Below are 27,774 nucleotides of genomic sequence, written 5' to 3' on the forward strand. Positions count from 1 at the left end.
GACATGGGATGAGACAGCATATGCTTCACACACATGCATGTACTCTTAGATCCTCTTAGAGCCTTTCCTATCTCCTTAGAGAACTTTTGAAGGGAGCTCAGAGAGCGTGTTGATCGGACCGCACTGAGAACGGCTCAGCGCCAGGTCAGGGGGGTGGAGGAGCCCTGTCCCAGCCTGCCTCAAGGCCCACGGGTTTTAGATACACTCTGTTGACAGGACTGGTTTCGGTCGACATGTCTGAGCGAGAGCCTGGGTTTGGAGGCTGTGTGAACGAGATGAAGCAACCCGTGCAGCATTGTTGTCAGTCTCACAGCGTGTTTGTAGTCCTGGCGTCGTAGTCCTTTGGCCTAGCCTTCCACTCTACCCACCAACCATTGCGTGCCTGAATCGGTTGCTTGACCTGTCACATAAGGCCTACGTTTCGTGATCAGATTTCTCACCTAGTCTCCCAATGCCAGATTCAAGATTCAAGATTCAAAGTGTTTATTATCATATGCACAGTAGAAAACATGTTTCCCTGTACAACGAAATTCTTGCTTTGCTGTCCGCAGAATGCCAACCAATGTAAAATATACAATACAAAGAATATACAATATATACTAAACAAATGTACAAGACAGCAAAACAGCAAAATTGTAATATCTCATTCGCTCTAGAGTTGGGCGATATTCACATTTTCTTAGTCATGATATTACTTTAGAAAATATCATGATATACAATAATATTGTTAATTGCTTACGTATGGTGAAGACATGCCAGCATGAGGGGAAAATGACTGAGCTGCAGCGCATAGAGTGGTATTGTAAATAGTCTGATGAAACAAAGAGACATGTTTTCAACACTAGATGTGCTTTGCCTTGCAGAACGTGAGACACGGCACTTGTGTTTTAAGCAGTTTTACAGACTATTGTTAATGAGATAACAATATCACAATATGCTCCAAATATCACAATATTCGGGTATCGGCCCCTCGCAGCAGTCCCATACAAACAGACGCACACACACACACACACACACAATAAGTCAAGGACATTAACCCTAACCCTAACACTATGAATGAAATCAAGGGGAGACATGCAATCTACCAGCCATCCCTCCCTGAATATAGTGAACGGAGTGAGACGCTGCGCTGCTCACCATATGCGTACGTCTACTGCCTGGGGTGCACAGTAATCTAACCTTTGTCGCTCTCTGCTGGGATAATTGCAGAAATGATGGTACATCCAAGTAGAGGACTATTTCTTTGGAGCTAATTTAACGAACCCAAATTTAGATTCGATTAGGTTGCTTATCTCAAATGATTTTTGTCTTAAGTGATGCAGTTAATTTCTACTAAGTACACAGAAAGAGTGTTCTAGAAAGAGAGAGGTGTGGGTTGTGATAATTGCTTGTTTAAGACACAAGAGGGCATCATTAGAAGAGATCAATTTCCGGTTAATTTCTCATATAGAGATATCATTAGCGATTATTATCAATGGACACTATTGCTTTATGATAATTGTATTCCTCAAAGAGCAAAGGAACTCGAACCTTATGATGATTATGATGATATGTTTGTTTACAATTAACCTGTAAATCAGTTGTAAATCATTAAAGAAACCATCGTGACGCCACAGTTGTTTGGGATTGTGACGTTGCTGGTACACGTCGCCTAGTAGGATGTGTTCATTGAAGATGGCGGCTGTGTGTCAGCCTCACTCTCCTGCACATTTGTAAGAATTTCATATTTAATCCTCCTTAATTTCAAGTTTTTTTTTATCCAGGAGAGTAAAGATTGTCTGAAATTTAAAACGGCCTATTGTGAGGATATTAGTTATAGTGAGCATGTGAGGCATGAAACCGCTACACATTTAGTTAGCCATTATTAGCTAGCTAGCTAGAGCTGGTCAGTCAGACAAGACAAGTGAAATGTCCGAAGGTCCTGACACCGGGATTTGTGTGTCAGTCTTGAAATGTTGATGCTACAAATTCAGCTTTATTTTTAGGATATTCCTTTCTAAAGCATGTTAAACATCGATGTTTCACACAACCGTTCTTACTCTCAGGCATATTTTTGACATGGTGATCAAGTCAAGTGTTGTTAGCTATTCAGCCAGTAGGGATCAGCAACCAACGTTAGCCTGCATGCTAATATTGCTAAATTCGTTTGAAGCAAACGTAGACATATCCAGGACGCTATGCGTAGCTTTCTTGATTGCTCACCAAGGGATGGTTAATGTGTAATATTATCCTCGTTCTCGGAAGAGAGTTCCAGACGAAGGATGTATTTGTGGTATTGCTGTGTATAAGTCAGTGTACAAGACTGCCTGTCAAATAGCCTATGCTAGCTGTAGCCACACAATTCTGCCTGACGTTGACACGACTTGATGGCACATACTAGCTGAGCTAAGCTATGCAATTGCAATCGAATCGTTAGCCCGGGACCTCGGAGCTTGTTCCGTTTAATCATGTTATACATGACATTGTCTAATTCTTATTTGCCCGCTGTCAACCTTGTTATCCACGTTACTAACAGACATCATTGTTAGAGATGTCATAAGTCAAGCGTTGCCTTCTGGCTAGGAAGTTGAGACGGCACGTCGGCAGCGGTGCCAAGTGGTCCAAGCAAAGATGGCCAGCTAGCTACATCTACTGATCAGAGCTCTGACTGCTAATCCTCTAACATACTGGCATTTCAGCTGCTTATGTCAGCTCAGCTCACACTTCCCCTTGCTCCATCAGCTATGAGTGTTACCACAAATAAACAGACACTCAGGTCGCCTGAATCCTTAACACAACACGCTCTCAATCCGCTCCATTTGTGCAACGGTCCAATATTAACCAGTATACTTTGATGTTACCAATTAGGCCTATTTTCTCAAATGCACGTTGTAGATGTGCTTGTTTTGCAGTGTATTTCCTGTTTTGAAAAAGCTCCAAAGTTCAAGTTCAATTCAAGATTAGATTTCTCTTTATCGCTCACACCATTTGCTGTTGAGTTCTCTCATGAATGACAATTCAAAATCTATTACAATACAGTTTCCCTTGTTTAGCTCAAACGGTTGTTGATGGTAGCTACATAACATACACCTACTTTGAATGCTGTTCTTTGGTGGGTAATCGGCTGTAAATGTGTTAAGTATAAATCCTTTTAAGCTACTCAGGAATTTCTGTTTTCCCTGTACACTCACTGGTAGAATTATTATTATTATTTCTTTTTAAAGTGGCTGTGTTAATGCAATGGCTTTCAATGCCACTGCAGCCACAGATGTGACCAGTGTCCTTTAAAGAGGCTTTGCCACTATTATTTGGCCACACAGAGTTTGTTCTAGAATGTAACCAAGGGCTGCATCATTGTGATATCACAGGAGAGACTGACATCATAGACTCACAAAGCTCTCACAGTAGACTCCCCATCTCTCCCTAGCTTGTTCTGATGCTTTGTTGGAATGTTGGCCTTGACACGTCATATGGTCAGGTACACTCAATGTGACACAAATAAAGGTGTGGTAAAGGTATACAAAAGCACTACAATGACCCTGCTGGTTTTCTTTTCTTTCTCTGCAGCCACGTCTAACTGGGTTCTAACTATTCAGTGACGTCACCACAGAGTGGCTAGGTCCTTGGACCTGTCAAAACTGCAGCCATGCAGCCCCCTCCTCGGACTGGCCCCCCAGGAGCCTCTGGGCCCCCTCCTTCCAGTGGAGGGCCCAATGCCTTCCGGAGGACAAGACCCCACAAACATACAGCGGCCGCTGCGGCAGCCATGATGGGTCCTCCACCCCCTTCTCATCCCATGACAGACCCGTTTGCTTTTGGCAGACAAGCCCCTCCGCCTGTGGCTGCGGGCGGTCATCCACCGCCACCCAACAGCAACCCCCTGCCTATGCACGCCCTGCCCACCAGCATGTACTCCCAGGCTGGCCCGGGCCAGGAGCTGCCACAACCACTGGAGGGTGCACGGGCTGCCCCTTTTGCCCCCCCACCCTCTTCTACCCCAGGGGTGAGCCTCTTCACCCCTCACAGTACTATGTCCCATGTCCACTTCCCAGGACAGCTACCAGGCCCCCCAGGCCATGCACCCCCCAATGCAGAACAGGCTTATTTTAACTCTAGGGAGCAGGCACCCTCCATGACACCAGGGCCACCTCCCCTGGCCTCAGCCCCCATGCCCGGCCAAGCGCCTTATGGCCAAGACCTCAGAGGTGAGCCTGCCCCTCAGGCGATGCCCTTCCAGCCCGTGCCTCTCGCATCCTCCCAGTGGGCGCCTGACCATGGGAGCCGCCCCCCCTCTGTTCAGAACTATTTCCAACCCACTAGTGACCCTCAACCCCAGTCTTTCAGTACCCCTCCCCAGCCTCAGATACCCCCACACACACCCTCGCCTCACAATGTCCCTCCTACACACCCTCAGCCTCAAACCTATCCTCCATTGCAGAACCCAGATAGGCCACCCAGCTCACAATGGCCAGACCCAGCAGGGGCTCACGCACCCCAGCAACACAACTCCCATTTCCAGAGCTACTTCAGCCAGAGCTCAGGCCCACAGGACTCCTGGTTCAACCAGCCACCCCAGGACCCTGCTTACCACCAGATGGGCGCAGGCCCCAGCCACAGCTTGGCCCAACCTGTCTCGGCTGGATCTCACCACAGAGCGACCCCTGGTCTAGCTCCTGTACCCTACATACCAGATCAAGGCACCATCTCCATGTTCTTCAAAGGGAATGATGTCGAAAATGAGGAGACCCTCGCTGGAGAGGGCAGGGCGGTGAATGGGATCCAGGCCCATAACCACCATCAGCTGCCCCCCCAAGCCCAGACCCACCACCCTGTTGGGGCTGAGGCGTACTATGGTGTTCCACCTCCATGCGACCCGTCTACACCCTACATGAACGAGTGCGGTTATGCTGCGGCAGGAACTCCTCCGAAACCTGCTGAGGTCCAGTTTGACCACGTGGAGAACCTGGAGTGTGTCCCGAACCAGGAAGTGTTACCCAGCGGGCCCCAGAGCAGCCCCTCAGCCCACGTAGGAGACCGCTACGAGGCTGGCCCTAATCTGGAGACCCCCGACTCTGTGCCCCGCCCCATGCGATCGACCAGCGTGTCGTCCAGCTACAGCAACGTGAGCCACGGCAGCGGCACCACACCTCGCCGCCACCAGGGCCGGGTGGGCACCTTCATTCAGCAGGAGAGCCCCCACCCCTCTGACGACGCCCTCTCCTCTGCCGCCGCCGGAGGCTACTTTGAGCAGATCGACACCTCGCCTGCTGGGGATATGAGCGCCATGGCCGCCCATCAGAGTGCTGCAGAGAGGATGTACCACAGCCAGCCCCCCACGCCCAGCCCTCCCAAGCCCACTGGTATCTTCCAGGCCAGTGCTAACAGCTCTTTTGAGCCTGTGCGGTCACACAGTGTCGGGGTGCGCCCGGCTGAGGTTGACCGCGCCAGAATGGTGGTGGAGAGGGGCGCAGATTCACTACCTGGAAATCTGGAGCAGCCGCCAGACAACCTGGAGAACATCTATGGCGCAGGGCATCTCCTGGCTGGGGCTGGGGCTGGGGCTGGAGCTGGAGCTGGAGCTGGAGCTGGGGCTGTGGCTGGGGCAACCCCTCTGGGATACCCTCTGGGGCATGTCGTCTCCCGGCCGTCATCCCGTGCTCATGTGGCCCACCGGCCCTGTGAGAGTCCTGCCACCACGCTGTGGGCACAGAGCGACCCAGCCAGCCTCGGTGCCAACATCCTGCTGGCCCCCGCCGCCCCTCCAGTTCTCGCCCCGCTAAGAGAGCCCAGCTCTGAGGTCATCCAGCCCCCGGAGGACGGCCCCCTGGATCTGCAGCCCTCCCAGCGTGCCCCACCGCCCTCCCAGCACCCCTCAGGGAACATGGAGATCCCTCCCAAGGTGAGTGGGGGGGAGATGTCTGACCCTCAGGCAAGTCTGGGCTACGCCTCTCTTCTGGTGACTGAATCGCTCCACCAGCCTGTGTTGATTGCCCCGCCAGCGTCCAATTACAGCGTGATTCCTCCTTCCAGCAGTCCTGCTCACGCAGTCAATCTAAGCAGCCCCAAGGAGGCCACGCCTCCTGTGAGGCCGCCTTCACAAGTACAAGGAGCCAATGCCTCACCACCGGGTCCTCCCTTGATATCCAATCACACCCCACTGTTTACCCCTGCACCAATAAGCTTCAGTCCCGCCTCTAGTCAGAGCCCCCTCAATCTGGCTAGAGAGAGCAGGGAGGGGGATAAACCAGAGAACACCCCCTCGCTGCCCCAGTCTCAGCCTGCCCGCCCACCTCTCTCAAGGGGCCAATCAATGGGTGGAGACAGCCACTATGCTCTCACTGCTACTTCACAGGCTCCTCCTCCTGCTCCTCCTCCTGCTGCTGCTGCCCCTGCTGCCCCCAATCATAATCAGCCATCAAATTACGAACTGCTTGATTTCTCTATGCACCAATCACAGAACCCAAACCAAGCTGCTGGTCCCCCTCCCTCCCTGCAGGGACAGCCCCTGGCTAGTAACGCCCCCGGGTTTTACCTGCAGGTCACCAAAGATGCTCAGCAGGGGGTGAGAGGTGAGGGAGATGCCCTTACAGCACAGTTACCTGAGCCGGTGCCCCCCCCAGCAGCTCCAACCACCCAGCAGCTGCCCCCTGAGCCCCCCAAGGTACCTGAGACCCAGCCAGGGCCCCAGGGCCACCCAGACGCCCCTCCAGTCCCAGCCAGTGGAGCACCTCCTTCACGAGGGCAGTATCCACCTCCACCACAGGGGCCTGCTGGGGTGAATGTCCCCACCTCATCTGCCGGTTACCCTCCTGGACATTGGGGACCTGTGCCTCCAGCCAACCCACCACTGCCAGGGGCCCCCCAACCGACCCAGCCAGGGCAGCCAGCCGTCACAGACCCCCCACGACCGCCCTCTTCACTGGGGAGCCAGCATGGATATGGCCCCCTTCCTCCAGTGCCAGGGCAGATATATGGAGGCTACTATGGAGGAGCCTATGGGGAGTACACAGACGGCAGAGCCCCATATCCCCCTGGTCAGTACCCACCCCCACCTTTGGACCCCAGAGCACAGCAGTATTATCAGGTATGCATATCCACATTCATGTTTTTCTTTCACCACTGTGACATCAGTTTGTGTACGTACGCATTCACGTTTCCCAACGTATATTTGTCCCTGATTCCCCAATCTAGGTTGTGTAACATTTGAGTGGAATTTGTGATTTTGTGATGGAGTTTTGGTAGTTGGTCATGGCAGGTAGAGTCTTACAATGCCTTTTTCTCCCTCAGGATGACCCTTATAGGAGAGCCGACCCTCGTTACCCCAGATATGAAGGACCCAACCCAGGGTACAGGGAGGCAAGCTACCCATACAGGGAGCCACCCCCGGAGAGACCCAGCTCCAGAGCTAGCCAGTACTCAGACAGACCCTCCTCCAGGTCAGTGGCCTCCTACCTTCCTCCATGTCTAACCCTCACCTTAAGATAGGAAACATAAAAACTGACCTTAGATCAGTGTGATGTGAACATCCAGTGGATCCTCCGTGAGATCAGCTACTAGCGCGTGAAGCTACAACTGAGCTGGGTACTGTGATCTATAAACCACACCGTCTGTCTGCTGCTCTTCACAGACAAGGCTACCCTGAGGAATATCCCAGAGCTAACCGAAGTGCCTACGATGACTACTATGCACAGTACTACAAGAATATGGGCGGTAAGAGCCACAGCACTCACACTCGCAGAACTCAACAATGTTCCTTGTTACCATGTGAAAGATGCTAAATTAAAGTTGATTCCGATTGGTCTCCCCTCTCTGTGTCTTTTCAGAACGGGGCATGTGGGAGGGCTACAACGCCGCAGGGGCGTACGACCCCCGCTACAAAGGCTACCACGACCAGTCCTACTGGTACAACTACGACACAGAGGCCTACAGGGGTAGAGAGGCGGCCTACTACAACCAGCAGCAGCAGCAGTACCCCCCCAGGTATCAACACCGTCACACATGAGTCATTTTACAGTACACAACGTGAGTTGATTACTGTGGAGTCGTTGTGGAAGTTATTTATGTTATTCATGTTCTAATGTACAGTCCGTGCCACCCCTAGTTCTGATGGTGTTTGTCTATGTACAGGCGTGAAGGCTATGATGACCACTGGCGGTACTGCCCTGGTTACGACGCCAGCTTTGACGATGAAGCCCGGCGCCAGCGGGATCCGTACGCCGACGACTTTGACCGGCGGAGCATCCACAGCGAGCAGTCGGCCCACAGTCTGCACAGCTCCCACAGCCACCACAGCCGACGCAGCAGCTTCAGCTCCCGCTCTCAACAGGTGTGTCCCTGTGTCCCTCCGTGTGTGTGTGTCTGTGTGTCTGTGTGTCTGTGTGTGCGTATGTCTCTCTGTGTGTGTGTCTGTGTGTGTGTTTCTGTGATTTAATCTGAGACCAGTTTCCCCTCTCTGCCTTGTAGAGCCAGGTGTACAGGAGCCAACCTGACCTGGTATCCGCCGTCTACGACCCCACTGCCTCTACCCTACCTGTGGACTACTCCACATACACACAGTACCATGACCAGACCGATGTGGGACAGAGCTTCAGTCAATACCCATACACCTCCGAATACCCCACAGACAGCACCTGGGTCGCCGCTGAGCAGCGTAAGAACAGAATTGCTAGCTTAGATGGATTTTCTCATCATTGCTCATTAACAGCAGACGAGCCTGCAGTAGTAGCAGTTGTGGTGGCACTGCTGCTCAGTTGCATCTCTCTCTCTCTCCCCCCCTCAGCTCCCCCTCGTCCAGTGACTCCAGAGAAGTATTCACTACCCCACCGCTGTGCTCGCTTTGGACCCGGCGGTCAGCTGATCCAGGTTCTACCCAACTTGCCCTCGGCCGGCCAGCCCGCTTTGGTGGAGATCCACAACATGGAGGTAACCCTGCCTTGGAAACCTATTCCCCCCCCCCCCCAGCTGGTTGGGTTAAGTGCTCGACCACCTCCATGCTGACTGGCCCCAGTGCGTTTGTGTCCTGATGAATGAGTATGTGACACTGTCACGACAGCAAGCGTGTAAGGTTATGTCGTGACAAGGTGTGAGGTATGAGGAGCGCTGTAGTACTTAGCCGTGAGGAAGCGGATGGACTGAGATGGCAAAGAGAGAGTTCACTGGAGCCACCCAGTCTTCAGAAGTCACTGGGGACGTGATTACCGTAGTTGACCTTTGATAGGCATTTAATGAAGCCAAGATATACTAAGGTATAGTTGTTAACTCACTAACTGCCAAAGCATTCCGGAACACTCACCACCTAGAGTGCCACGTGTTTTATGTGGTATTTACCTAGCAACAACACTTAGATTGGCTACAAAATAAATCATCATCATTTATGCATTTCTGGTGAATAAAGCCACCCTTGGCACTCTGGAATGTTGACAATTTGTGCGACTTTTTTCACGGCACTAAATGAGTTGGTTCTATCTCTGGTTCTGTTCACAGACCATGCTGCAGGACACTCCGGATCAGTCAGAGCTGCGCTCCTTCCCCGGGCCGCTGGTCAAGTAAGGACATACTGCCCTTTGACCCTTCACCCCTCTTCCCAGTCCTAAATCCCACCTGCTTAGTTAGCCCTCAGCACTACAACGCCCACCCCCCTCACCCAGCTAATCTTCTGTCTGTGTGCTCTCCCAGGGAGGAGACTCATAAGGTGGACGTGATGAAGTTTTCCCAGAACAAAGCCCTGGAGTGTGCTCGTAACAACGACCTCATGGACAAAGACTCAGCCAGCCTGCTCTGGGACTTCATTGTGCTGCTCTGTAGGCAGAACGGGGTAAGAATGGGGCTGTATTGGATGTTGATGTGATTCTGTGTGACAGAATATGCTTTTCTATATTTAATTATTATTATTTTATTTTTTTACCAGCCTCACCATCTCATTCTCTATCAGATTAGTGTGTGTGTTCATGTGACTTAATGTTTTTATGCATGTTTAAGTCTCTCTCTCTCTCTCTCACAGACTGTGGTAGGCACCGACATCGCTGACCTGCTGCTGAAGGAGCACCGCTCAGTTTGGTTGCCGGGCAAGTCTCCTAACGAGGCCAACCTGATTGACTTCAACAACGAGCCACTGGCACGGGCCGAGGAGGAGCCGGGGGCGGGACCACTGTCCCTCCTGTCTGACACCTTTATGACAGTCCCCGAGAACGTTGGCAAGGAAACGGAACGTTTCAGAGAACTGCTACTGTTCGGCCGCAAGAAGGCAAGACACACCTCTGTCTATCCCTCTAGTCTACAGTGTGCGCGTTATAAACTGCTATATACTCCCTCTGTATATTAACTCCTGCTGTGCTGGTCCTGTAGGATGCCCTGGAGGCAGCCATGAAGGCGGGTCTGTGGGGCCACGCCCTGCTGCTGGCCAGTAAGATGGACAGCAGGACACACGCACGCGTCATGACCAGGTGGGTGTCGGCACGGGGTCTGGGGGCCTCAGAGGAGGGGTCGGCTGCTGCGTGTCGGGTTGGAAGAGGTGTCTTTGTCCTCTATTGTGGTGGCAGGAACAGTAACACTTGTGATACTTTTGCTTTGGATAATCAGGTTTGCCAACAGTCTTCCAATCAATGACCCTCTGCAGACAGTCTACCAACTGATGTCTGGCAGGATGCCCGCCTCAGCCACTGTGAGTAGGAGTGTGTGTGTGGGGGTGGGTGGGTGGGTGAGTGAGCAGGTGGGTGGGTGGGTCTTTCTTTCTCTTCTTTTGAGCATCTCAAGGAGTCTCTGTCTCTCTCTGCTCTCAACAGTGCTGTGGGGATGAGAAGTGGGGTGACTGGCGCCCCCACCTGGCCATGGTGCTGTCTAACCTCACACACGCTCTGGACCTGGACACGAGGACCATCACCACCATGGGAGACACTTTAGGTAGGAGGTCACAGGCACAGTCAACCGTACTATCACTAAGCAGATCCACTGAACAATACTTGATTTACAGAAGGGCATTGATGTAGCATTGATGCTTCTCTCTGTGATTCAAAAGTCTCTAGTCAGCATGGAGAGTCTTGATCCCTCTAGTCTAGTGAGTTGTTGACGTGTGTGTGTGTGTGTGTCTCTCTCCAACAGCTTCCAAGGGGCTCACTGATGCGGCACACTTCTGTTACCTGATGGCCCAGGTGGGGCTTGGTGTGTTCACCAAGAAGAGCACTAAGATGGTTCTGATCGGGTCCAACCACAGGTCAGCTATTACTGCTGCTCTGGTATACTGCGCACACACCCACACCCACACACATACATACATACATACATACCGTATGATAATCTTGTATTGCTATATGATAATACACAAGCATATACATACATACACACACACACACACACACACACACACACACACACACACGTGCATAGAAAATAGTGACTTCATCAGCCCTCCTCTCTCTCTTTCTTTTTCTCCAGTCTTTCGTTTTACCAGTTTGCTTCTAACGAGGCGATCCAGAGGACCGAGGCCTACGAGTATGCCCAGTCTCTGGGCTCTCAGCCCTGTTCTCTGCCCAACTTCCAGGTGAGCGACTTCATCCAAACACACACTTGTGCCCCGTCTTCATCCAAACACACACTTGTGCCCCGTCTTCATCCAAACACACACGTGTGCCCCCATCTTTTGCTCTCTCGGGATGCAGACTCAACTAGTTTTTTTTCATTTGAGGATGGATGCCCATCGGTAGCTGGCTCTCACCTCTCCAGCTCCTTCACATTAGTGCTGACCGGGGGGGGGGGCTGGTGGAGGCACAAATCGGAGGACGTCCTCCAAAGTTTCTGCCTCCACCAGCCTCCCCTGATCAGCACTTTTCCAGAACTGTGTGCCAGATTTCTACCTCCACCAGTCTCTACATTAGTGCTGGTGAATAGGAGGATATGAACAGAGAGGTAGAGACAGAGAGGGACATCTCAAACCATTCTCAGAGTCTCTTTGTTAATCACTATTGTAAGAAAGAAAGTTCTGGAAAAAAATTATTGTACAGCGTAAAATTGAGTGAGGTGAATAGAGGTGGTGACCACTGGGTGAAGCAAATGTGTTTTCTGATGGAGATAAAAATTGTAACATGGGAGTGAATTTAAAAATGATGAATGCTATGATGGTACAGTCATTTTGTAGGCTGTGAGTGAAGGTCCTGAGCGTCCTCCTCTGCTCCTCCTCCTCCTGTAGGTGTTCAAGTTGATCTATGCGTGTCGCCTGGCAGAGGCGGGGCTCTGTGCTCAGGCCTTCCACTACTGTGAGGTCATATCCAGGAACGTACTGATGCAGCCCACCTACCACTCTCCTGTCTTCATCAGCCAACTAATACAGGTGCGCGTGCGCACACACACTCTCATACACACACACACACACACACTCTCTGATGATTTTGAAGGTCTGATCTGTGGCTCTGGTGTTGATTGTAGATGTCTGAGAAGCTGCGGTTCTTCGACCCCCAACTGAAGGAGAAGCCAGAGCAAGAGCTGTTCATCCAGCCTGATTGGCTAATTCATCTGAGACAGCTTGATGGGCAGTTTAGGGTGAGGCTTGATTGTGTGTGTGTGTGTGTGTGTGTGTGTGTGTGTGTGTGTCCAAGGGCACGTCCAACCTTTAAAAGTGAATTTGTAACTGATTGTCGGACTGTTCTATTCTTCCTGCAGACAGGGGTGATGGCCTATAATGCAGACAGGGCCACCCCTCAGCAGTACAACTGCAGCACCCCCAGTTCTGAGTTGGACCAGCCCAGTCCACCGGAGCACTATGCCCAGCCTCAGGAGATGGATGGCCCCACACCTGATAACCCTCTAATGACATCACTCTTGCCGGGACCGCCTCCACAAGGAGTGCAGCTCATGCCTCCAGGTGTGTGTGTGTGTGTGTGAGCCTGCCTGCCTGCCAGCCAGTGAGAATTACAGCACCTTAATTTTACCTACCCTCCCTTCTGTATCTAACCAAGTCACTATGAATCCACAGTGTGTCTCAAACCATGTAACATTCTCTTGCAGCTCCCCCCAATATTCTGCAGGATGGGATGGTTCAACAGCCCCTGCCCCCCACAGAGGGAGTCCAGTTCTACCCAGTACCACCCACCTCCCTCCCTGGCCCGCCCGCCCAGATCCCGCTCCCAGGGTTCTCTCCCTCCGCCTCTGGGTTTGCCCCACCCTACCAACCCCAACCTGACCAGTCAACCCATCATATGGCGCCACCACCACACATGTCACAAATGCCACCTCAGATGCAGCAGCCTCCTCAGATGCAGCAGCCTCCTCAGATGCAGCAGCCCCCTCAAATGCAGCAGCCCCCTCAAATGCAGCAGCCCCCTCAAATGCATCAGCCCCCTCAAATGCAGCAGCCACCCCAGACGCAGCCTCCTCAGATGCAGCAGCCCCCCCAGATGCAGCAGCCCCCCCAGATGTATCAGCCACCCCAGATGTCCCCACAAATGCCCCCAGCTGAGCAGCCTCCTGGCCCACCAGAGTATCAGCCACCTCCTATGTCCAGCTCCCCAATGAGGAAAGACTTCTACGACCAAATGGCTGACATGGTATGTCTATCTGTCTCCCTTTGTCTGTCTGTCTGTCCGTCTACTAGTTTAGCATTCTTCTGTCTGTCTGTATGTCTGTCTGTCTGTGGGCTCTGGTTGTAATGTGATCTGCTCTCTGTCTGTGCAGGCCCCAGGAAGGAGGTCTAGGACAACTTCTCAGTCCTCAATGGCCATGGTAGGGTCCTGTATATGATATCAATGTGTGTCATGAGTGAGTGTCAGTGTGTTGGTCTGACTGACTGACTTCCTATTGGCTGCAGGGTCCAGGTCGTCGCTCCCGCACCACGTCCGAGTCTTCCACTCACTCGATTGGCCGAGAGCGGAGCAACTCGGCAGCCAAGCAGCCGTCCCGCCCCCCGCCCTCCATCCCCGAGCTCTCCCCCCGCAAGGAGGAACCCAAGAAGGCAAAGAAGGACTCTCCCAAAAAGGTATGTATATGCACGCACACACACACACACACACACACACACACATGTACGTCCGTCATGTTTCATCACCGGTGGCAGTGGTTTAGGTGTTTTTATTTGCTAACATTTGTGCCCCTCTCTCTCTCTCTCTCTCTCTTTCCTTCTCTCTCTCTCTCTCTCTCTCTCTCTCTCTCTCTCTCAGGGAGGAGGAGGAATAGGGGGTGGCGGCGGTGGTGGCTGGCTAACCTGGCTCTATAGGAAGGGGAAGAATGAGGCACATCTGCCTGATGACAAGAACAAGTCTGTGAGTCTGAACTCCAGGACCCCACTCTTGTCCTATCTTCTCTAGATCAACTCTGCGACAGCCCTCTGTTAGGTCTTCTTTTGACTTTTAAAAAATGACTGTCCATTCTGGTCAGCCTTGTAGACCTGTCTACAGGTTAGCATTCAGTGATGTGACTGTGTGTGTTCTCAGATTGTCTGGGATGAGCAGAAATCGAAATGGGTCAACCTGGACGAGCCTGAGGAGGAGGTGAGAGAGACTGTGTGGATGTGTGTGTGTGGGTAGCTGCGGGTGTGTGTGTGGTTGTGGGTGGGTGGACAGAGCATTTCAACCACTTGGTTTATTGTGACTGAATTTCATTTCGCCCGTTCACATTTTGAATGTCTGATTGCCTTTTCTCACTTCCAGTACAAGCCTCCTCCACCACCACCATCTTGCTTCCCTAAGTTTGCTCCTCCTGTGGCTGGTGGTCCTGGAGGGCCCCCTGCTGGTGGGCCGCCTGTCAACATGTTCTCCAGGAGAGCAGGTCAGACTCCTTGGATCATGTAGACATTTAACCTGATTCATGTATCAAACAGTGACAATTATGACATGATTCATCTCATGGGGAGAAATATTAAATTACCAAATGGTAAACAGTATAAAAGGGCTTTCCCAGAGAGTGACTGCTGAGAAAAGTGGTCTCATCATAAAGCAGAGAAGATAGTTGTCCATTGGTTCCTGTCTAACCTGCCTGCGTCTGCCCCATCTCAGGCACTAAGAGTCGATACGTTGACGTCCTGAACCCAGGCAGAACCAGCACCAAGCCTGGTGGATTAGCTGCAGCCCCCGCAGACTTCTTTGCCCCTCTGGCTCCCATGTCCATGCCAGCCAACCTGTTTGTGCCTGGAGCAGGTATGCCCACTTGTATTATAGACCAGTTTAGCATGGGGTTACAGTTGTGACTGGTGTCCTATGATGTCAACTGGAAAGTGTGAGTTAGTTGGGAGGGATGTTCCGAGATTGTTAGATTGGTCCTCTATGGCTCAGTTGGTAGAGCATGGTGCTAACAACGCTTTGGTTGTGGGTTTGATTCCTGCTTGGGACCATATATACTGAAATGTATGCACTCACTGCAATGTAAGTCGCTTTGGATAAAAGCGTCAGCTAAATGGCATATCTATATATACATATATCTCTATATATATATATATATATATAGATTGTGTATGTGCGTGCCTATGCTGCGTATGCGTACGTATGTGTGCATGTACACACACATACACACGTTGATTAGACTTGTTGTCCCCTCCAGCTCCAGATGAGCAGCAGCAGCCCATGGAGGGGAGTATCCCAGAGGTAGGAGGGAACCAGGAGCAGAGTGGACCTAACCCCAGTGCTGTGCCCCAGGTGACCCACCCCCAACCCCCCCCCCAACACACTGCTGTATGATGATTACCACCACGACGATGACACTGACACTGTTGTCTTTGTTGTATCTCTCCAGATGTTCAGCCCAATGTTGTTACCCCCTGGTCCAGAGGGACCCCCAATGGCTGATGGGTCCCAGTCAGGGGAGGTAGGACCACCTCTTGATACTTCAGTAGGACTGTAGTAGTCTGCCGCTCTACCATAGACTCATGCCCCCATTGATACATGACCTTCCACTCTTAACAGTCGTGTGTGTGTGTGTGTGTGTGTGTGTGTGTGTGTGTGTGTGTGTGTGTGTGTGTCTCATAACCATGCAAATTCAATCAATTCTAATCTTGACAAGTCAATCTGAAAGTGTTTTCCCTGGTGGAGATCAGGGAGTGGAGGCGGGTCTAATCCATGCATGGGATTAATCTGGGTTTGTGGTTTGTGTTTGTCCGTTTCTTTATTCCCCCTCCCGCTGTCTGTAGCTGTCACGTTCTAGCTCAATGAGTTCTTTATCACGCGAAGTGAGTCAGCATTTAAACCAGGTACCTCTAGCTGGGCCTCCAACGCCCCCCTCCACCCCACCCGCCTACCACATCCACCCACCACCCCCCTCCTCAGCTCATCTCACAGCACGCGTCACGCCTCACCCCCCCCTCCCCACCCCCTCCAGATCAACACACCTGCAGCTCCCCATCCCCGTCTCCAGCACAATTCTCTATCAACCACACAACTGACTCTCCATTTGGGAATGTATACCATTACTCAGCAATTGGATAAATGTGATTGGATAACTTCAGAATGTGATGGAAGAGAGAGAGAGAGACGTGCTGGGGATACGCTCCGCCCCCATGGTCTGTTCCCATGGCTACAGCTACACATGTTGACATTAACCCTCCATGCTACGCATGCTTATTAACACCAGTGGGCATGGCCTATGCTGCCTCTGGATCCTACGTTGCTTGTCATCCCCACCTGACCCGGGCGGGATGATGTCACGTGCATTGTGACATTGTTGTCAGGGTGGAATGGAGGGTGGATCCTCTCACCTGTGGCGTGGTCCGTCTCTCCATCCTTCTACCCCCCCATGGGTCGTAGAGAGGAAGCCCGTGGGCCACACAGAGGACCCTCTCCGCACCCATGGAGGAAAGAGGTAGTGTTGTGTTACCTGGTCACCATGGTAACTCGCTGTCGTCCCTTGCAGGTGCCCCCGACCCAACCAGGTCCCCCCCAGGGAGCTCCACCCGCTGGAGGCGTGACCTTCTATAACCCCGCCCAGTTTGCACAGGTAGGGGAGGGGTTTGTACCGAGAACTCTTTGTTTATGGTGATTATTAACAGTGGCTGGACAGAGACTAGTAGGTCATCCCTCTTCTTCTTCTCCTCCTCTGTTCCTAGGCGAGTGCTCCGTCGGGAGGAAGACTGCGGCCTGGCCGGTTGGGAGGACAGAGGGAATACCCAGGGCTGAAGTAGACATCCAGCTGAGTTCTTAAACAGACTGATACGTTTAATGATACCCTGGGAATAACTGATGCACATGGACACCTCCCGATCTGATGGCCCCCCCTTTTACCCCCCAGAGGAACACTACCCTTATCATCATCATCATCATCATCATCATCAAACAGATGTACCACTTTTCGTCTCTTTTCTTTCAAAATTTAATTTGATATTTACCTCCAAATTAAATGTTTTCTTATTTCTTTGCAGGCAAGATGTTGTCTTAGAAGGGTTTTGTCCTGTGTCCTGACTGAATATAGATAGTGGAATAATGGGTCTTACACACACACACACGTATACATACTGTCCTTCATACATTTATACATGACAATATATGACCCTTAACTAACTGTGGTGGGGTATAGGGTATAGGAATCCCTCTAATCACACACCACTGGAGCTGTGACAGAGGAAGGCCTATTTTTAATCTGTGCGTGTGTGTGCGTGTGTGCGTGTGTGTGTGTGTGTGTGTGTGTGTGTGTGTGAGTGAGAGAGAGAGAGAGAGAGAGAGTGTGAGAGAGAAAGTAGCACTTCTGGAGCTCAGTGTGTATGCTTGTGAGTGTGTGTGTGTGGGGCTCCTCAGTGTTCCTGCTAGTGTTGACATGTCAGTAGTGCAATACCTGCTGTGATCAATTATCCTCAGTCGTCATCCCCCCCCCCCCCATTCAGATGTGCTCAGGAGGGATGAGGTGGGGTTTAACAGGGGCACAAGGAGGGACTGTTCCTTTGGGCCTTTGGCCCCCCCCCCCCCCCCCCCAGAGGAGGAGGTTAGAAGTTTTCGAGTGTTGGAATGTTCTTCTTTTTAGATATTTATTCAATTTTCCTGCCCGTCGTCTACACCTCGCTCTCATGCCCAAATGTCTCAATCTCAGTCAGGCTCATTCTCTCCTCCGAGGCTGGCGAAAGGCCGTAGATGAACCCAGGAGCAAACTTCAGAACCGCAGGATTCAGGACTAAAAACATAATTTTTAAATGTCGTTAAAAATCTATCCAAATATTTGTATATCTGATTGATTGTATTTATGAGCTGTAGTCATAAACACGTGTGGAGAGCAACTAATTTTTCCTGATTTAGCATTGAAATGCAGTTAGATTCGTAATAGATTATATAACGCCTGGATTCACATTCTGATCATTTGTATCGGTCGCTTCTGCAGATGAAATAGCCTGACATTGAAACCTGTGAAATGAAAGCTAATTTTACTCAAAACTGCCATTTCCATTTTCTTTTCTTTTGCTGACTATTGTGATTTGTTTTGTCATTATTTGGTGTTATTATCCAGAATCCCTTTGCTCCTCCTTTGTCTCTAATGTTATGTCTCTGTGTAGACTACCAGATTATGATTTCCAAAGGTCCCCCCATTTGTCTGAGAAAACCTGTTGATTTTTCCCCCCTCTGTTTAGAATTCACCCGTTATGTTCTTGACAAAAAAAGGAAAACAAAAACATGGTAATAAAGATATTTTTGCGCTCTTTAGCACTTTGAAAGATAATGTGTGTATGTGTTTAATTTGATTTATTTATTAAATGTCTGACAGTGCTTGAAGGGTGCTTCATTGTGAGGATTTTCAGTGAGGACTGGGAGACAACAGGTTTCTTCAGGGTGTTTCCGCATATCAACATATTTCCTTTTCCTACACTTACATACTTGCAGTACATCACACAACAAATCCAGTGGCTAAATACAGAATATTTATATTTATTTTTTGTGGAAAGATACAAAATTCATTGAATTCATTTTACATCATTAAATCAGATCAATCATTAGGAGTTGGATACAAACTAAATGATTTCCCTAAAATTACTGGTCTGTAAAATATCAGATATCCATGGCACATTTATGAAACTGTTGACATCATTGTACGAAGAGTGCCCAATGGGACACTCAGAAAAATAATATGAATTAATGTGTTATGGTCATGAGATACTACACTATTGCAGACCATCCATGAGCTCAGGGTTAATGGCACATTGCACTGGTTGTGTTCACTGAACACGGTATCATTTAGCTGAAATCTTGTCCCAGTATTTCTGTCAACCTTATTTAGAGTTTGACATTTCTTTATCCTCTTGGGTCCAAATACTCTCCTGTAACAAAAACACAAATTATGAATTAATCATATCCCCTGTGACAAATCAAGATGGTAATGATATATTTTCCTCATATTTGCAAAGCTAGTTTCTGTTGAACATTACCAGTGCTGCTTGTGCCTTTTGAACTGCCACCTCCAACATGGTCCGGTTACTTAGCATTTGCCTGAGAGTCCCAGAGTCCATCTCCAGCAGCATTCCTGAAGACAATAAGGGAGTCAGAACCAGACCAGGCATGCAGAAAAAATACCCAAACTCATAGTCTAGCTATTACAGTAAATGAAAACTAAACAAGACATTTGGTTCAGAGGAAAAAGCCTCCACGAGTGGAGGGGACTACCAACCTGTGATGTCATTCGAGTGCGCTGCATCTATTTCCTCAACGAGTGTGAACAGCCTTTCGCCCAGCCTCTCAGTGTCATCAGCGTCAGATGAGTCACTGACATCTGTCTCCTCCACATTCTGCCTGCAGCCAAGCAAGGACATATCACATATGTATGAGTTACAGTATATGAGGAACTGCTTCCTGTACACGTTCTACACACATTAAGCCTAACTAGAGTCCTTATAAATAGGAGCTTACTGTAAGCTTATTGTACAAGCAATGTCAGCATTTCACAGGAATTGTAGATGTTCATCATGTTGACGAAGGTAAATTGTGTTCATACTCACCCCTGCAGAGTTTTCAGTGCCAGGTTCACTTGCTCCTCCAGCAGCGAAGGTTCTGAAAGGATGTTCAACACTGCCTCTCTATGCTGCTCCAGAAGCATGCCTACAGTGGTAAATGGAAACATATTACTAAGTAAAGCAGCTGCTTGTTCACAACGGTCAGACTAATCTTGAGCGCAGTGAGGAATCGCTAGTCTTGAGTTTAAGGATCAGAACCCAGAATAATAATAATCTGTGAAGCGTCTTCCTCATGCTGGTCCTTGTGAATAGGCAGCAGAGAAATCAGCGGTATGAGTGAGGATTGATGACAGGCTAATTGATCAATAGGATGATTACCAGTGATTTTCTGTGTGTGACCGGTGTTGTAGACATCCACTAGCTCAAACAACTGTTCTCCGAGTGAGTCTGAAGAGGTTGATGCCTCATCTTCATCCTGGGACATCATTTTACTGCTGACACAACAGTATTGGTCAAAATCAACAACAATATTCATGTGACAGCATCTACTGCTGAGCAAAGTGGTCTGGAAACCTCAATGACAACCCCTAAACAACCCTAGTTCTCCCTCAGCAAGCTTTACAGCCCTCTGCACCTTACCTGTGGCTCTGGGGCATTTTCAGAGCTCTGAGGGCTTTCTCCAGGGCTTCTGTTAGCATAGCCTCATCTTGTAGAATCTGTGTCAGGACAGGACCCGGCAGCTCCAGTAACATCCCTGCAACAGATCAAATTAGAGTCATCTGTTATCATCTGCAGCAAACATTGTGATATATATGCCGTGATAAAGCTGACTGTGTCTCTGACACTGCAACACTACAAACAGGTAATGAGGATGAGATCACCTGTGAGTTTCCCAGCCATCTCGGCGTGCTTGGGGTAAATCACATCATAGAGCTGTTCACCCAGTACCTCCAGATCTTCTTCATCGTCCATGTTTGGCTCCTTACTAGCCACAGCACTAAATATGTATAGAGACGGAGCTCCAAAAGACGTGCCACATCTTAACCTCTTCAACTGTCAACAATCTCAGCATCATCATCAACTTAACTCAGCCAGCTAGCTGTTGGTGTTATTAAAGGCAGTGGCACAATATCCCATTATCTGCAACGAAGTTACGAGGGTGCATTATTATGTGTCCGATTATTATATGTATCTATTTGCAATTAGAGGGTTTGATATTTATTACCTAATGTCGACAGACAGCTAGTCGGATCTACATATAAACAGGGTGGCGCACAATTAGCACGTAGGAGGTTATTTACGAAGAACGCTAGCGTAGTGTTCCTCCGAGATATTGTTTGAATAAATAGTACGCTCTGTACATTATTTATATAAAATATAATTGGATTGAACCAAAGTCTAATAGATTAGTTTTCATAACTGACTGTCATCAGAAATATATGCATCTATATACATTTTATCTTGATAAACACTGTTTGCAAAGCGCAGGGATCTATGAAATAGGTTCAGTAATCCGGCTTCCGTCCTTTTCTACCCTCTTCTTCCCCTGAAAGGTAACGTGGTCGTTCCGTGTGCTAACCCAGTGATACAAAATTTGATTTTTTCGTTGTTTGTGTCCCATTTAGATAATAAAATATCGAGCAGAGTACTTGTGTAAGTCATTATTTCTCATATGTGATATAGTGCGTATCGATGTTGTTGTTTCATTCAACTATTTGACTCATATTGTCAGCCTGCTACTAGGCCCAACGGTCTGGTGTGGTTGATTGTGCAGCTCTAAGATCCATGTTATACATGTTTTGCGGTCTGGCCTTATTGTAATCCAAATTAGGTGCTGTCAATGTTTACAAGATGCTAACATGTCTAGTTCAAGGTTTTGGATCAAAACATAGACTTCCGCAACTAACTTCTAGTGAGATTGGTAAATCCATTGAATTAATCAACGCAGACTGTCGGTATTTGTCTGAGACACCGCTGTCGTCTTCAGGTTCAGAGATTGGAAGCAAATGATAATGTCTTAATTTGCTGTTCAGAAAGAGTCCTTATGATCTGTGTGTCGTCTGCCCTATGAATGCTGAAACGAAATTTTAACGTGTCAAATATCCAGAAGTATGAAGCTGTATAACACTGTCCTGGAGTTGTCCCGTTTTATAACCCTGGTTTTGTCTTGCCCAGGTTCGCCAACATGTCGTCTCATCTGCAGTGGATGGTCATTAGGAACTGCTCCAGTTTCATCATCAAGAGGAACGGACAGACCTACAGCACCGTGAGTACATGTGACAGGCTTCATAATGTGGACAGGGGACTGTCAGAGGGTTTATACCTGTGCAAGAAGAAGTTGTTTTTGTCACTTTTGTTGTAAAGAAAACGAGTTAATGTGACCTGTATAAAACAATACTATATTGGTAATGTCAAAAATTGAATAGAAAGTGAGTATATGGCGAACATTAGTATATGGTGGACCTCTTGTATTGATAATTGAAGTAGTGAAAGGTTAATTGATCAATCATGTGTTTAATTTGTTGACCAGGAGCCCAACAACCTGAAGTCCAAGAACTCCTACCGTTTCAATGGGCTGGTGCACAGGAAGACTGTGGGTGTTCAGCCAGCTGCTGATGGCAAGGGTGTTGTTGTCGTGCTGAAGAAGCGTGCAGGTAAATATGCAACTTCAGTGTGCTCCTTATTACCAGGAAATAAAACCTCATTACCCATCAGTCATTAGGATCTGGGCCTCGTTTCCTGATAGCAATGGAACTGAAGCTTTTGGGTTCCTTAAGAAAGCCATTGTACCATGTTTCCCGAAACGCGTCGTAAGGAGACATTGGTTCAGAGCATCGTAAGAGCAGAGACATATATCAAATATGAATCATCAATGGGCTGGAAACGCTGCACTTTTCTGTTCCACTTCATATTTTCACGAGGACTTCAAGGCAATACTGCCACTAGAACAGCTCTTGGAGATATTATTTCCACCTATAGCATTGCCACACGACAGAGGCAAACATCAGCTTTCGCCATTCATGTGACACGTTGTTTAAACATTTAGCCTACTGTAATATTAAACATATTTTGTGTACTTATGTGCACGATCAAAATGATTGCATCAAGTTATGAAATCTGTTATCACAATTTGCATTTTAACCACACATTGATAATTGAAATGTAATTACGCCTATGAAACAAAATATCCTCAACATAATCATATTTGAGCATTTCAAAACAGCTTCTTGATTAGCAATTCCTTGCAATTCTTGTTTGCAAACTTGTTCAATGTCCGAAGTCCCAGGGAGGTGAATAAACCTAGGAAATTCTATGTATGTTGTGGGGGTTAAGTGACAGCAAAAATCCACCTTGGAATGGACGTTGTTGCTGTACAAGTGGTCTGAGGCGCTCATTAATTTAATAATGAATCTAGTGTTCATGAACGTAATTGGGGGAGGCTAACTAAACCCCCATTTGTAGCTGTTATGCTAAACGCTACCCTCTTCTTCTTTCAGGTCAGCGCAAACCTGCCACTTCATACGAGAAGATCACCATCAACAAGAACTCTCGTGCCACCCTGAACAGCCTGAGGCACATCATCCGCAAGAACAACTACAGGAAGGACCTGCGCATGGTGAGCTTCCTCAACTAAAACCTCCTGTTGGTCCTTCTCGTGCCACCCAAACACCCTTGAGTTATGCATATTGAATATCCAAGTGGTCTTTTTGATGTGTTTATGTGGAAGTTCAGGTTACACCTTGTAGCACAAGATACATTCAAGGGAGGTCTCCTTGAAATTGTAGGTGAAAAGCCAAGTGATTGATTGATGTGATTTGTGTCTCTCCCAGGCTGCCCTGCGTCGTGCTAGCGCCATCCTGATGAGCCAGAAGCCCGTGGTCGTGAAGAAGAAGCGCTCCAGGGCCGCCAAGACCGCATAAATTCATAGGCACAGTTATTAATAAAAACTTTTGGTTTCACAAACAATACCCTCTCATGTCTTCTCACTCGTTTTTATGAATGAATGGAGGCAATCTCATCAGCTTAATTAAGTTATAACCCCACAAAGTGCAGGCTCGTGTTCAGCAGTTCACCCCAGAATGAGGCTTTCTTTCTCCTAATGGAATCTTGACTGGAATTGGATTGATAGGGCAATTGGTTTGTTTGGGCTGACCTATTTCAAACGGAGCTGTAGTACATTTTCTCTCTTCTTCTGAGAAACTTTAGTTTTTGATCCCTTTAGTCTCTTCTACATAGCACTGTTCCTATTCCTTGACTAGAATGACTGTTGTTCAGCAGAGCATGTGACCAAATAGGTTGCACTTAATTAAAAACCAGAGAAGTGTGCCCCATCTATATTGATAACCTATAGCCTCCCTGCAAATGAATTTATTTTTAAAACTAATGTGAAAGTCCTTTTGATTAGAACCTCTGATGTGATTCAAAGTGTAAATGATCTGAAATATAATTTCTTTCCAGAAGAAAATGTTCTGTTTCATGTCCTAATGAAGATGGGAGTTCCATAAAGTCGTTGCTCTAACTCTGGTCAACGGCGTGGAAACATTGGATTGATTTGTTTGAAAGTAGCTCACTGACAGCTTTTCCCCTCAGGCTTTGTAGGGAGAAAAAAAACAGGATGTCACCTCCCCCTAGTTGCTAGCTGATAAAAATATCCAAAGTTAAAGATTATTTCAGTGTTGAAGTGCAGCGCTGGTATTGAATGTAACTGGATGTTTTTCTGTGTCTGAGGATGAAATTGAGATTGTTTTTGTGCTGTGGGGACGGTGCAGTGTGGTTAGTATGAGGGGACCCAGGCCAGTGTTGTTGTTTCTGCCCTTGGCTCTGCTGGCCCTGCTGAGCCAGGGCTTTGAGCTGCAGGATACCATCCACGCCCTAATAGAGGAGAACATCCACCTGCACGACCAACTGGAGAACCTCACCCACGCCCTCAAGGAACTCAAACAGCTGCTGTGGCACCACTCTACCCACGGTCAGACCTCCTCTTCACCACCCTACTTGATGCCTCAGCTCTCTAACTGGTGCTGCTGTTTAGCATGCTATCTCTTTTCCTTTGTCACTCCTACATACAGTTTGCTCATGTCCTCTTGTGTTCGACCCCTTGTCTCTCTGTCCTCTCTGATGTATTTTGCTGTCTTTCACTTATTGTCACATTTTTACATCTGTTTATGTTCACAGTTCTCTCAGATTTTTCCTCTCTCGTGTCCTCATTGACACCAAAGTGTCTCCAAAGTAGGAGACTTAAGATGTGCATTTCATGCAAGTGATCAGTTTTGTATAATGTTACTGGATATATGAATAGTACTGCTGTTATAACACTTGCTTTCAGGAAGTAGACGTATGTCCTAGATGTCACATGCATATTTTATTTGTGTTTTTGACAGATCCTGACCATGAGCATGACGAGGATATTCAGCATCTTTGGGATGAGTGGTCAGAACACGGTAACTTATCCGTTTCCTCCCCTCCCTCCCTCCCTCCCTCCTGAGTTCCATGGAAAGAGGGATGAGGCCATACCATTAGTGCACATTGATCTTATATCCATAAAAAGCAGCAGGGTCGCTGACTGTCAACAATAGAGGGCCAATGCTGCACAGCAGGGAAAGAAAAGGTTTTGGTGTTAATCAAGTCAACTACTAGGTAATCGCTTAGAATCGATAATGTTCAGATATTACTCCACTATACTGGATATGTGATATGTGTATTGCACATTACAGTTTTTCTTGATTGCTTGAGCACTTTCCTTGGAACAGTATTCAGCCTTTCAAAACAGTTAACATGTCCCTCTAAACTGTTTTTTCCAAACACGTTTGCCAAAACACCACAATTCTTGAGCAAAATGCAAAACTTAAAATACATGTCAAAAAAGCAAATCAGTGAATCAAAACGGTATCCTTTGTCACCTAATGAAAAGTGAAATCCATCATTCATTTCATAATGACACACTAAATAGTAACTATAACCATCAATATGCATTGTAGGTTGGACATCTTTTATTTGAAAACAAAGGTGAACAACAGTAAAAATTCACTCCACAGAAAAACTTTGAAAGATATAGTTTCTGGTAGAATTGCACCTGAAAAATATGATTGCTTAATGTAAATATAAATCAAATTCATCTAAAATATTCAAACAAACAAAAATTGCATTACTGTAGAACACAAAAGGGCAAACAGAAACATTTATAGTAATCTATTCTCTCCTGTCTACCAGGCTACATGTTACTGATGACCTATTTAATTAGTGATTATTGACTGATCGTTAGTTGAACTGTTGAGCGATGAGAGTTACAATGTATGGAGTAGAGATTCACTATGACGGGAAAAATAGCTATATGCTGTAAGGAAATATTTCAGTTTCATTTGTCAACACTTACTCAATATATTTTTGTGTCTTATGTAGAAAGTTGTGTTCACTGTTCTGAAAAAAGTTGCTTGACATTTGCATTTTGTGTGAAAGCAATGAGAAATGACTTACTGTGTTGCTGACAATGTTACTGTTGCTCATGTATGCTATTGATGTGGGCATGTGAACTTCAGTTTCATTCAAATGGTGCAGTTGAAAAAAAACTGCAGTAAGTCTCAAGACCAGATTTTGACTGGTAAAAGATGTGTATCAGATGTATATACTGTACTGTGCAGTGACAGTTCAACCCATGATACAAGAAGTAACTGTTTCACTTTATGGATGGCAATGTGCTGTTGTTTTTTTGTCTTGTAGGCATCAGTGCTGAGACCCATCTCCTTTTGGAGCATGCCCTGTGTGGACATGAGCTCCATGGTTCGGCCCGTCCCCTGCATATACACACACCGCCCCTCCTGCTAGTGCTGCCCTGTATCACCCTCCTACTGCTGGGACGGTTTTAGGTTACATTGACTGGGCTTGATTGGACAGATGGATTGATCACCACTGGTTGGATAAAGGCTGTTGAGAATCTGATGGATTACCAAGGAACAAGTTGCTGTGGCTTTAGAATGCTGTCAGAATGTTAACTATATATTTGTGATGGTTGTTTTAATGTACAAAGAATACATACAAACAATGCATGTCATGTACACAAGTATGTCTACACTGTTTTGAACATATTTTGAAACACCAGACATCAAACGTGATCTGATATTAATAGAATATATTGAAAGCTGACATGCTATTTAGCCAGAGCCGTCTGAAAACATAGGCTATATGGTATGTTTGTCACTGTAAATTCAGGCTGATTTGACATAAAAACATCCCATAATTTTCTATGTCTAATGACAATGTGCAATGTCCATGAGGAATAATACAGTACGATCTCCCTGTAATGTCTATAAATGAGAATAAAACATACAAAACTATGGATGTGTTTTTTCTCCCTTTCACCCTTTTTTTTTTTTTTTTTTTTTAGCAGCTCAATGCAGTTGGCCTGTAACTTTCTCACTCATTGCTCATGATTCGTTTTCCATAACCATGGCAGCATCATGATGAATTCAAGTGTTCAGAAACATCTTTCTGCTTATTAACAACAACACATCTCCAGACATTATTCACCATTGGGGGAGATATGACCCAAAGCAATGTGCATTGCGCAAATACATCCAAAGAGTTCTGACTCACAGGCTTGATTCAGTTATTGCATGTAATGGATGTCCATTATCCAAATACTACTGTTAGACTACTTAATATACTTAACAAGTTTAATGTCAAAATACTTCTAGACTACATGCATGATGTGCTTTTATTTATAAATGGTAAAACATTTGTAAAATACTCTCATAAAAGGTGACATTCTGTAATTTGGTCTGTCATCATTTCGTGAGTTAAAACCCGATTTGCTGGAGCATAGACACAATTCTAATTTAAAGGTCCAACAGTCCAAACATATATGGAGGGTATTGTGGTTGGAAATGTGAAACATGTTTAGGATTACAGTCTGTGTGGATGAGTGTTGAGACATGCTTTAATGTATGAAACATTGCTATGAT

At 47.5% G+C, this 27,774-nt stretch overlaps 3 protein-coding genes across 7 annotated transcripts; 2 read left to right on the forward strand and 1 right to left on the reverse strand.

The window, feature by feature from the left end:
• The first annotated feature begins 1,663 nt into the window (after positions 1-1,663).
• sec16a (SEC16 homolog A, endoplasmic reticulum export factor) lies at positions 1,664-18,626 on the forward strand. 3 transcript variants are annotated; one of them, XM_083670286.1, is made up of 31 exons: positions 1,664-1,712; positions 3,547-7,063; positions 7,267-7,415; positions 7,607-7,689; positions 7,803-7,959; positions 8,107-8,305; positions 8,443-8,629; positions 8,759-8,901; positions 9,463-9,524; positions 9,655-9,793; positions 9,980-10,222; positions 10,324-10,421; positions 10,558-10,639; positions 10,761-10,878; positions 11,077-11,188; positions 11,410-11,515; positions 12,161-12,301; positions 12,397-12,510; positions 12,631-12,832; positions 12,976-13,514; positions 13,642-13,689; positions 13,775-13,942; positions 14,124-14,225; positions 14,397-14,453; positions 14,613-14,730; positions 14,958-15,098; positions 15,499-15,593; positions 15,691-15,762; positions 16,085-16,144; positions 16,804-16,887; positions 16,997-18,626. In XM_083670286.1, the coding sequence occupies exons 2-31, from the start codon at positions 3,626-3,628 to the stop codon at positions 17,069-17,071; spliced, it is 7,332 nt and encodes a 2,443-aa protein (XP_083526412.1). In that variant the 5' UTR covers positions 1,664-1,712; positions 3,547-3,625; the 3' UTR covers positions 17,072-18,626. The 3 variants fall into 3 exon arrangements, with proteins under 3 accessions (XP_083526412.1, XP_083526413.1, XP_083526414.1); XM_083670287.1 differs by having other exon boundaries at positions 16,085-16,123; XM_083670288.1 differs by lacking the exon at positions 16,085-16,144.
• Positions 18,627-18,746: 120 nt separating this feature from the next.
• On the reverse strand, positions 18,747-21,071 carry LOC310804802 (uncharacterized protein). 2 transcript variants are annotated; one of them, XM_083670148.1, is made up of 7 exons: positions 20,698-21,071; positions 20,456-20,570; positions 20,195-20,310; positions 19,862-19,961; positions 19,534-19,655; positions 19,295-19,389; positions 18,747-19,186 (listed from the first exon to the last, which is right to left on the reverse strand). In XM_083670148.1, exons 1-7 carry the CDS (start codon positions 20,786-20,788, stop codon positions 19,139-19,141), a joined length of 687 nt encoding a protein of 228 aa, XP_083526274.1. In that variant the 5' UTR covers positions 20,789-21,071; the 3' UTR covers positions 18,747-19,138. The 2 variants fall into 2 exon arrangements, with proteins under 2 accessions (XP_083526274.1, XP_083526275.1); XM_083670149.1 differs by having other exon boundaries at positions 18,749-19,186; positions 20,195-20,307.
• Positions 21,072-21,348: 277 nt separating this feature from the next.
• On the forward strand, positions 21,349-23,782 carry rpl28 (ribosomal protein L28). Of its 2 annotated transcripts, none has more exons than XM_083669486.1 (5): positions 21,349-21,369; positions 21,992-22,082; positions 22,347-22,470; positions 23,314-23,432; positions 23,647-23,782. In XM_083669486.1, exons 2-5 carry the CDS (start codon positions 22,002-22,004, stop codon positions 23,734-23,736), a joined length of 414 nt encoding a protein of 137 aa, XP_083525612.1. In that variant the 5' UTR covers positions 21,349-21,369; positions 21,992-22,001; the 3' UTR covers positions 23,737-23,782. The 2 variants fall into 2 exon arrangements, with proteins under 2 accessions (XP_083525612.1, XP_083525611.1); XM_083669485.1 differs by having other exon boundaries at positions 21,364-21,469.
• Positions 23,783-27,774: the final 3,992 nt, after the last annotated feature.

The sequence above is a fragment of the Argentina silus genome (assembly GCF_951799395.1).
Source record: "Argentina silus genome assembly, chromosome: 5".
Taxonomy (NCBI): Eukaryota; Metazoa; Chordata; class Actinopteri; order Argentiniformes; family Argentinidae; genus Argentina; species Argentina silus.

Excerpts from the sequence above, each read along its gene's own strand:
- sec16a (XM_083670286.1), top strand. The coding sequence starts at position 3,626 with ATGCAGCCCCCTCCTCGGACTGGCCCCCCAGGAGCCTCTGGGCCCCCT. Across the intron at positions 14,226-14,396 it reads CTGATGACAAGAACAAGTCT|ATTGTCTGGGATGAGCAGAA; the intron begins GTGAGTCTGAAC and ends GTGTGTTCTCAG. Across the intron at positions 14,731-14,957 it reads CATGTTCTCCAGGAGAGCAG|GCACTAAGAGTCGATACGTT; the intron begins GTCAGACTCCTT and ends GCCCCATCTCAG.
- LOC310804802 (XM_083670148.1), bottom strand. The coding sequence starts at position 20,788 with ATGGACGATGAAGAAGATCTGGAGGTACTGGGTGAACAGCTCTATGAT. Across the intron at positions 19,656-19,861 it reads GCACTGAAAACTCTGCAGGG|GCAGAATGTGGAGGAGACAG; the intron begins GTGAGTATGAAC and ends GCTTGGCTGCAG. Across the intron at positions 19,187-19,294 it reads AAAAGGCACAAGCAGCACTG|GAGAGTATTTGGACCCAAGA; the intron begins GTAATGTTCAAC and ends TTTTTGTTACAG.
- rpl28 (XM_083669486.1), top strand. The coding sequence starts at position 22,002 with ATGTCGTCTCATCTGCAGTGGATGGTCATTAGGAACTGCTCCAGTTTC. Across the intron at positions 22,083-22,346 it reads ACGGACAGACCTACAGCACC|GAGCCCAACAACCTGAAGTC; the intron begins GTGAGTACATGT and ends TTTGTTGACCAG. Across the intron at positions 22,471-23,313 it reads CGTGCTGAAGAAGCGTGCAG|GTCAGCGCAAACCTGCCACT; the intron begins GTAAATATGCAA and ends TTCTTCTTTCAG.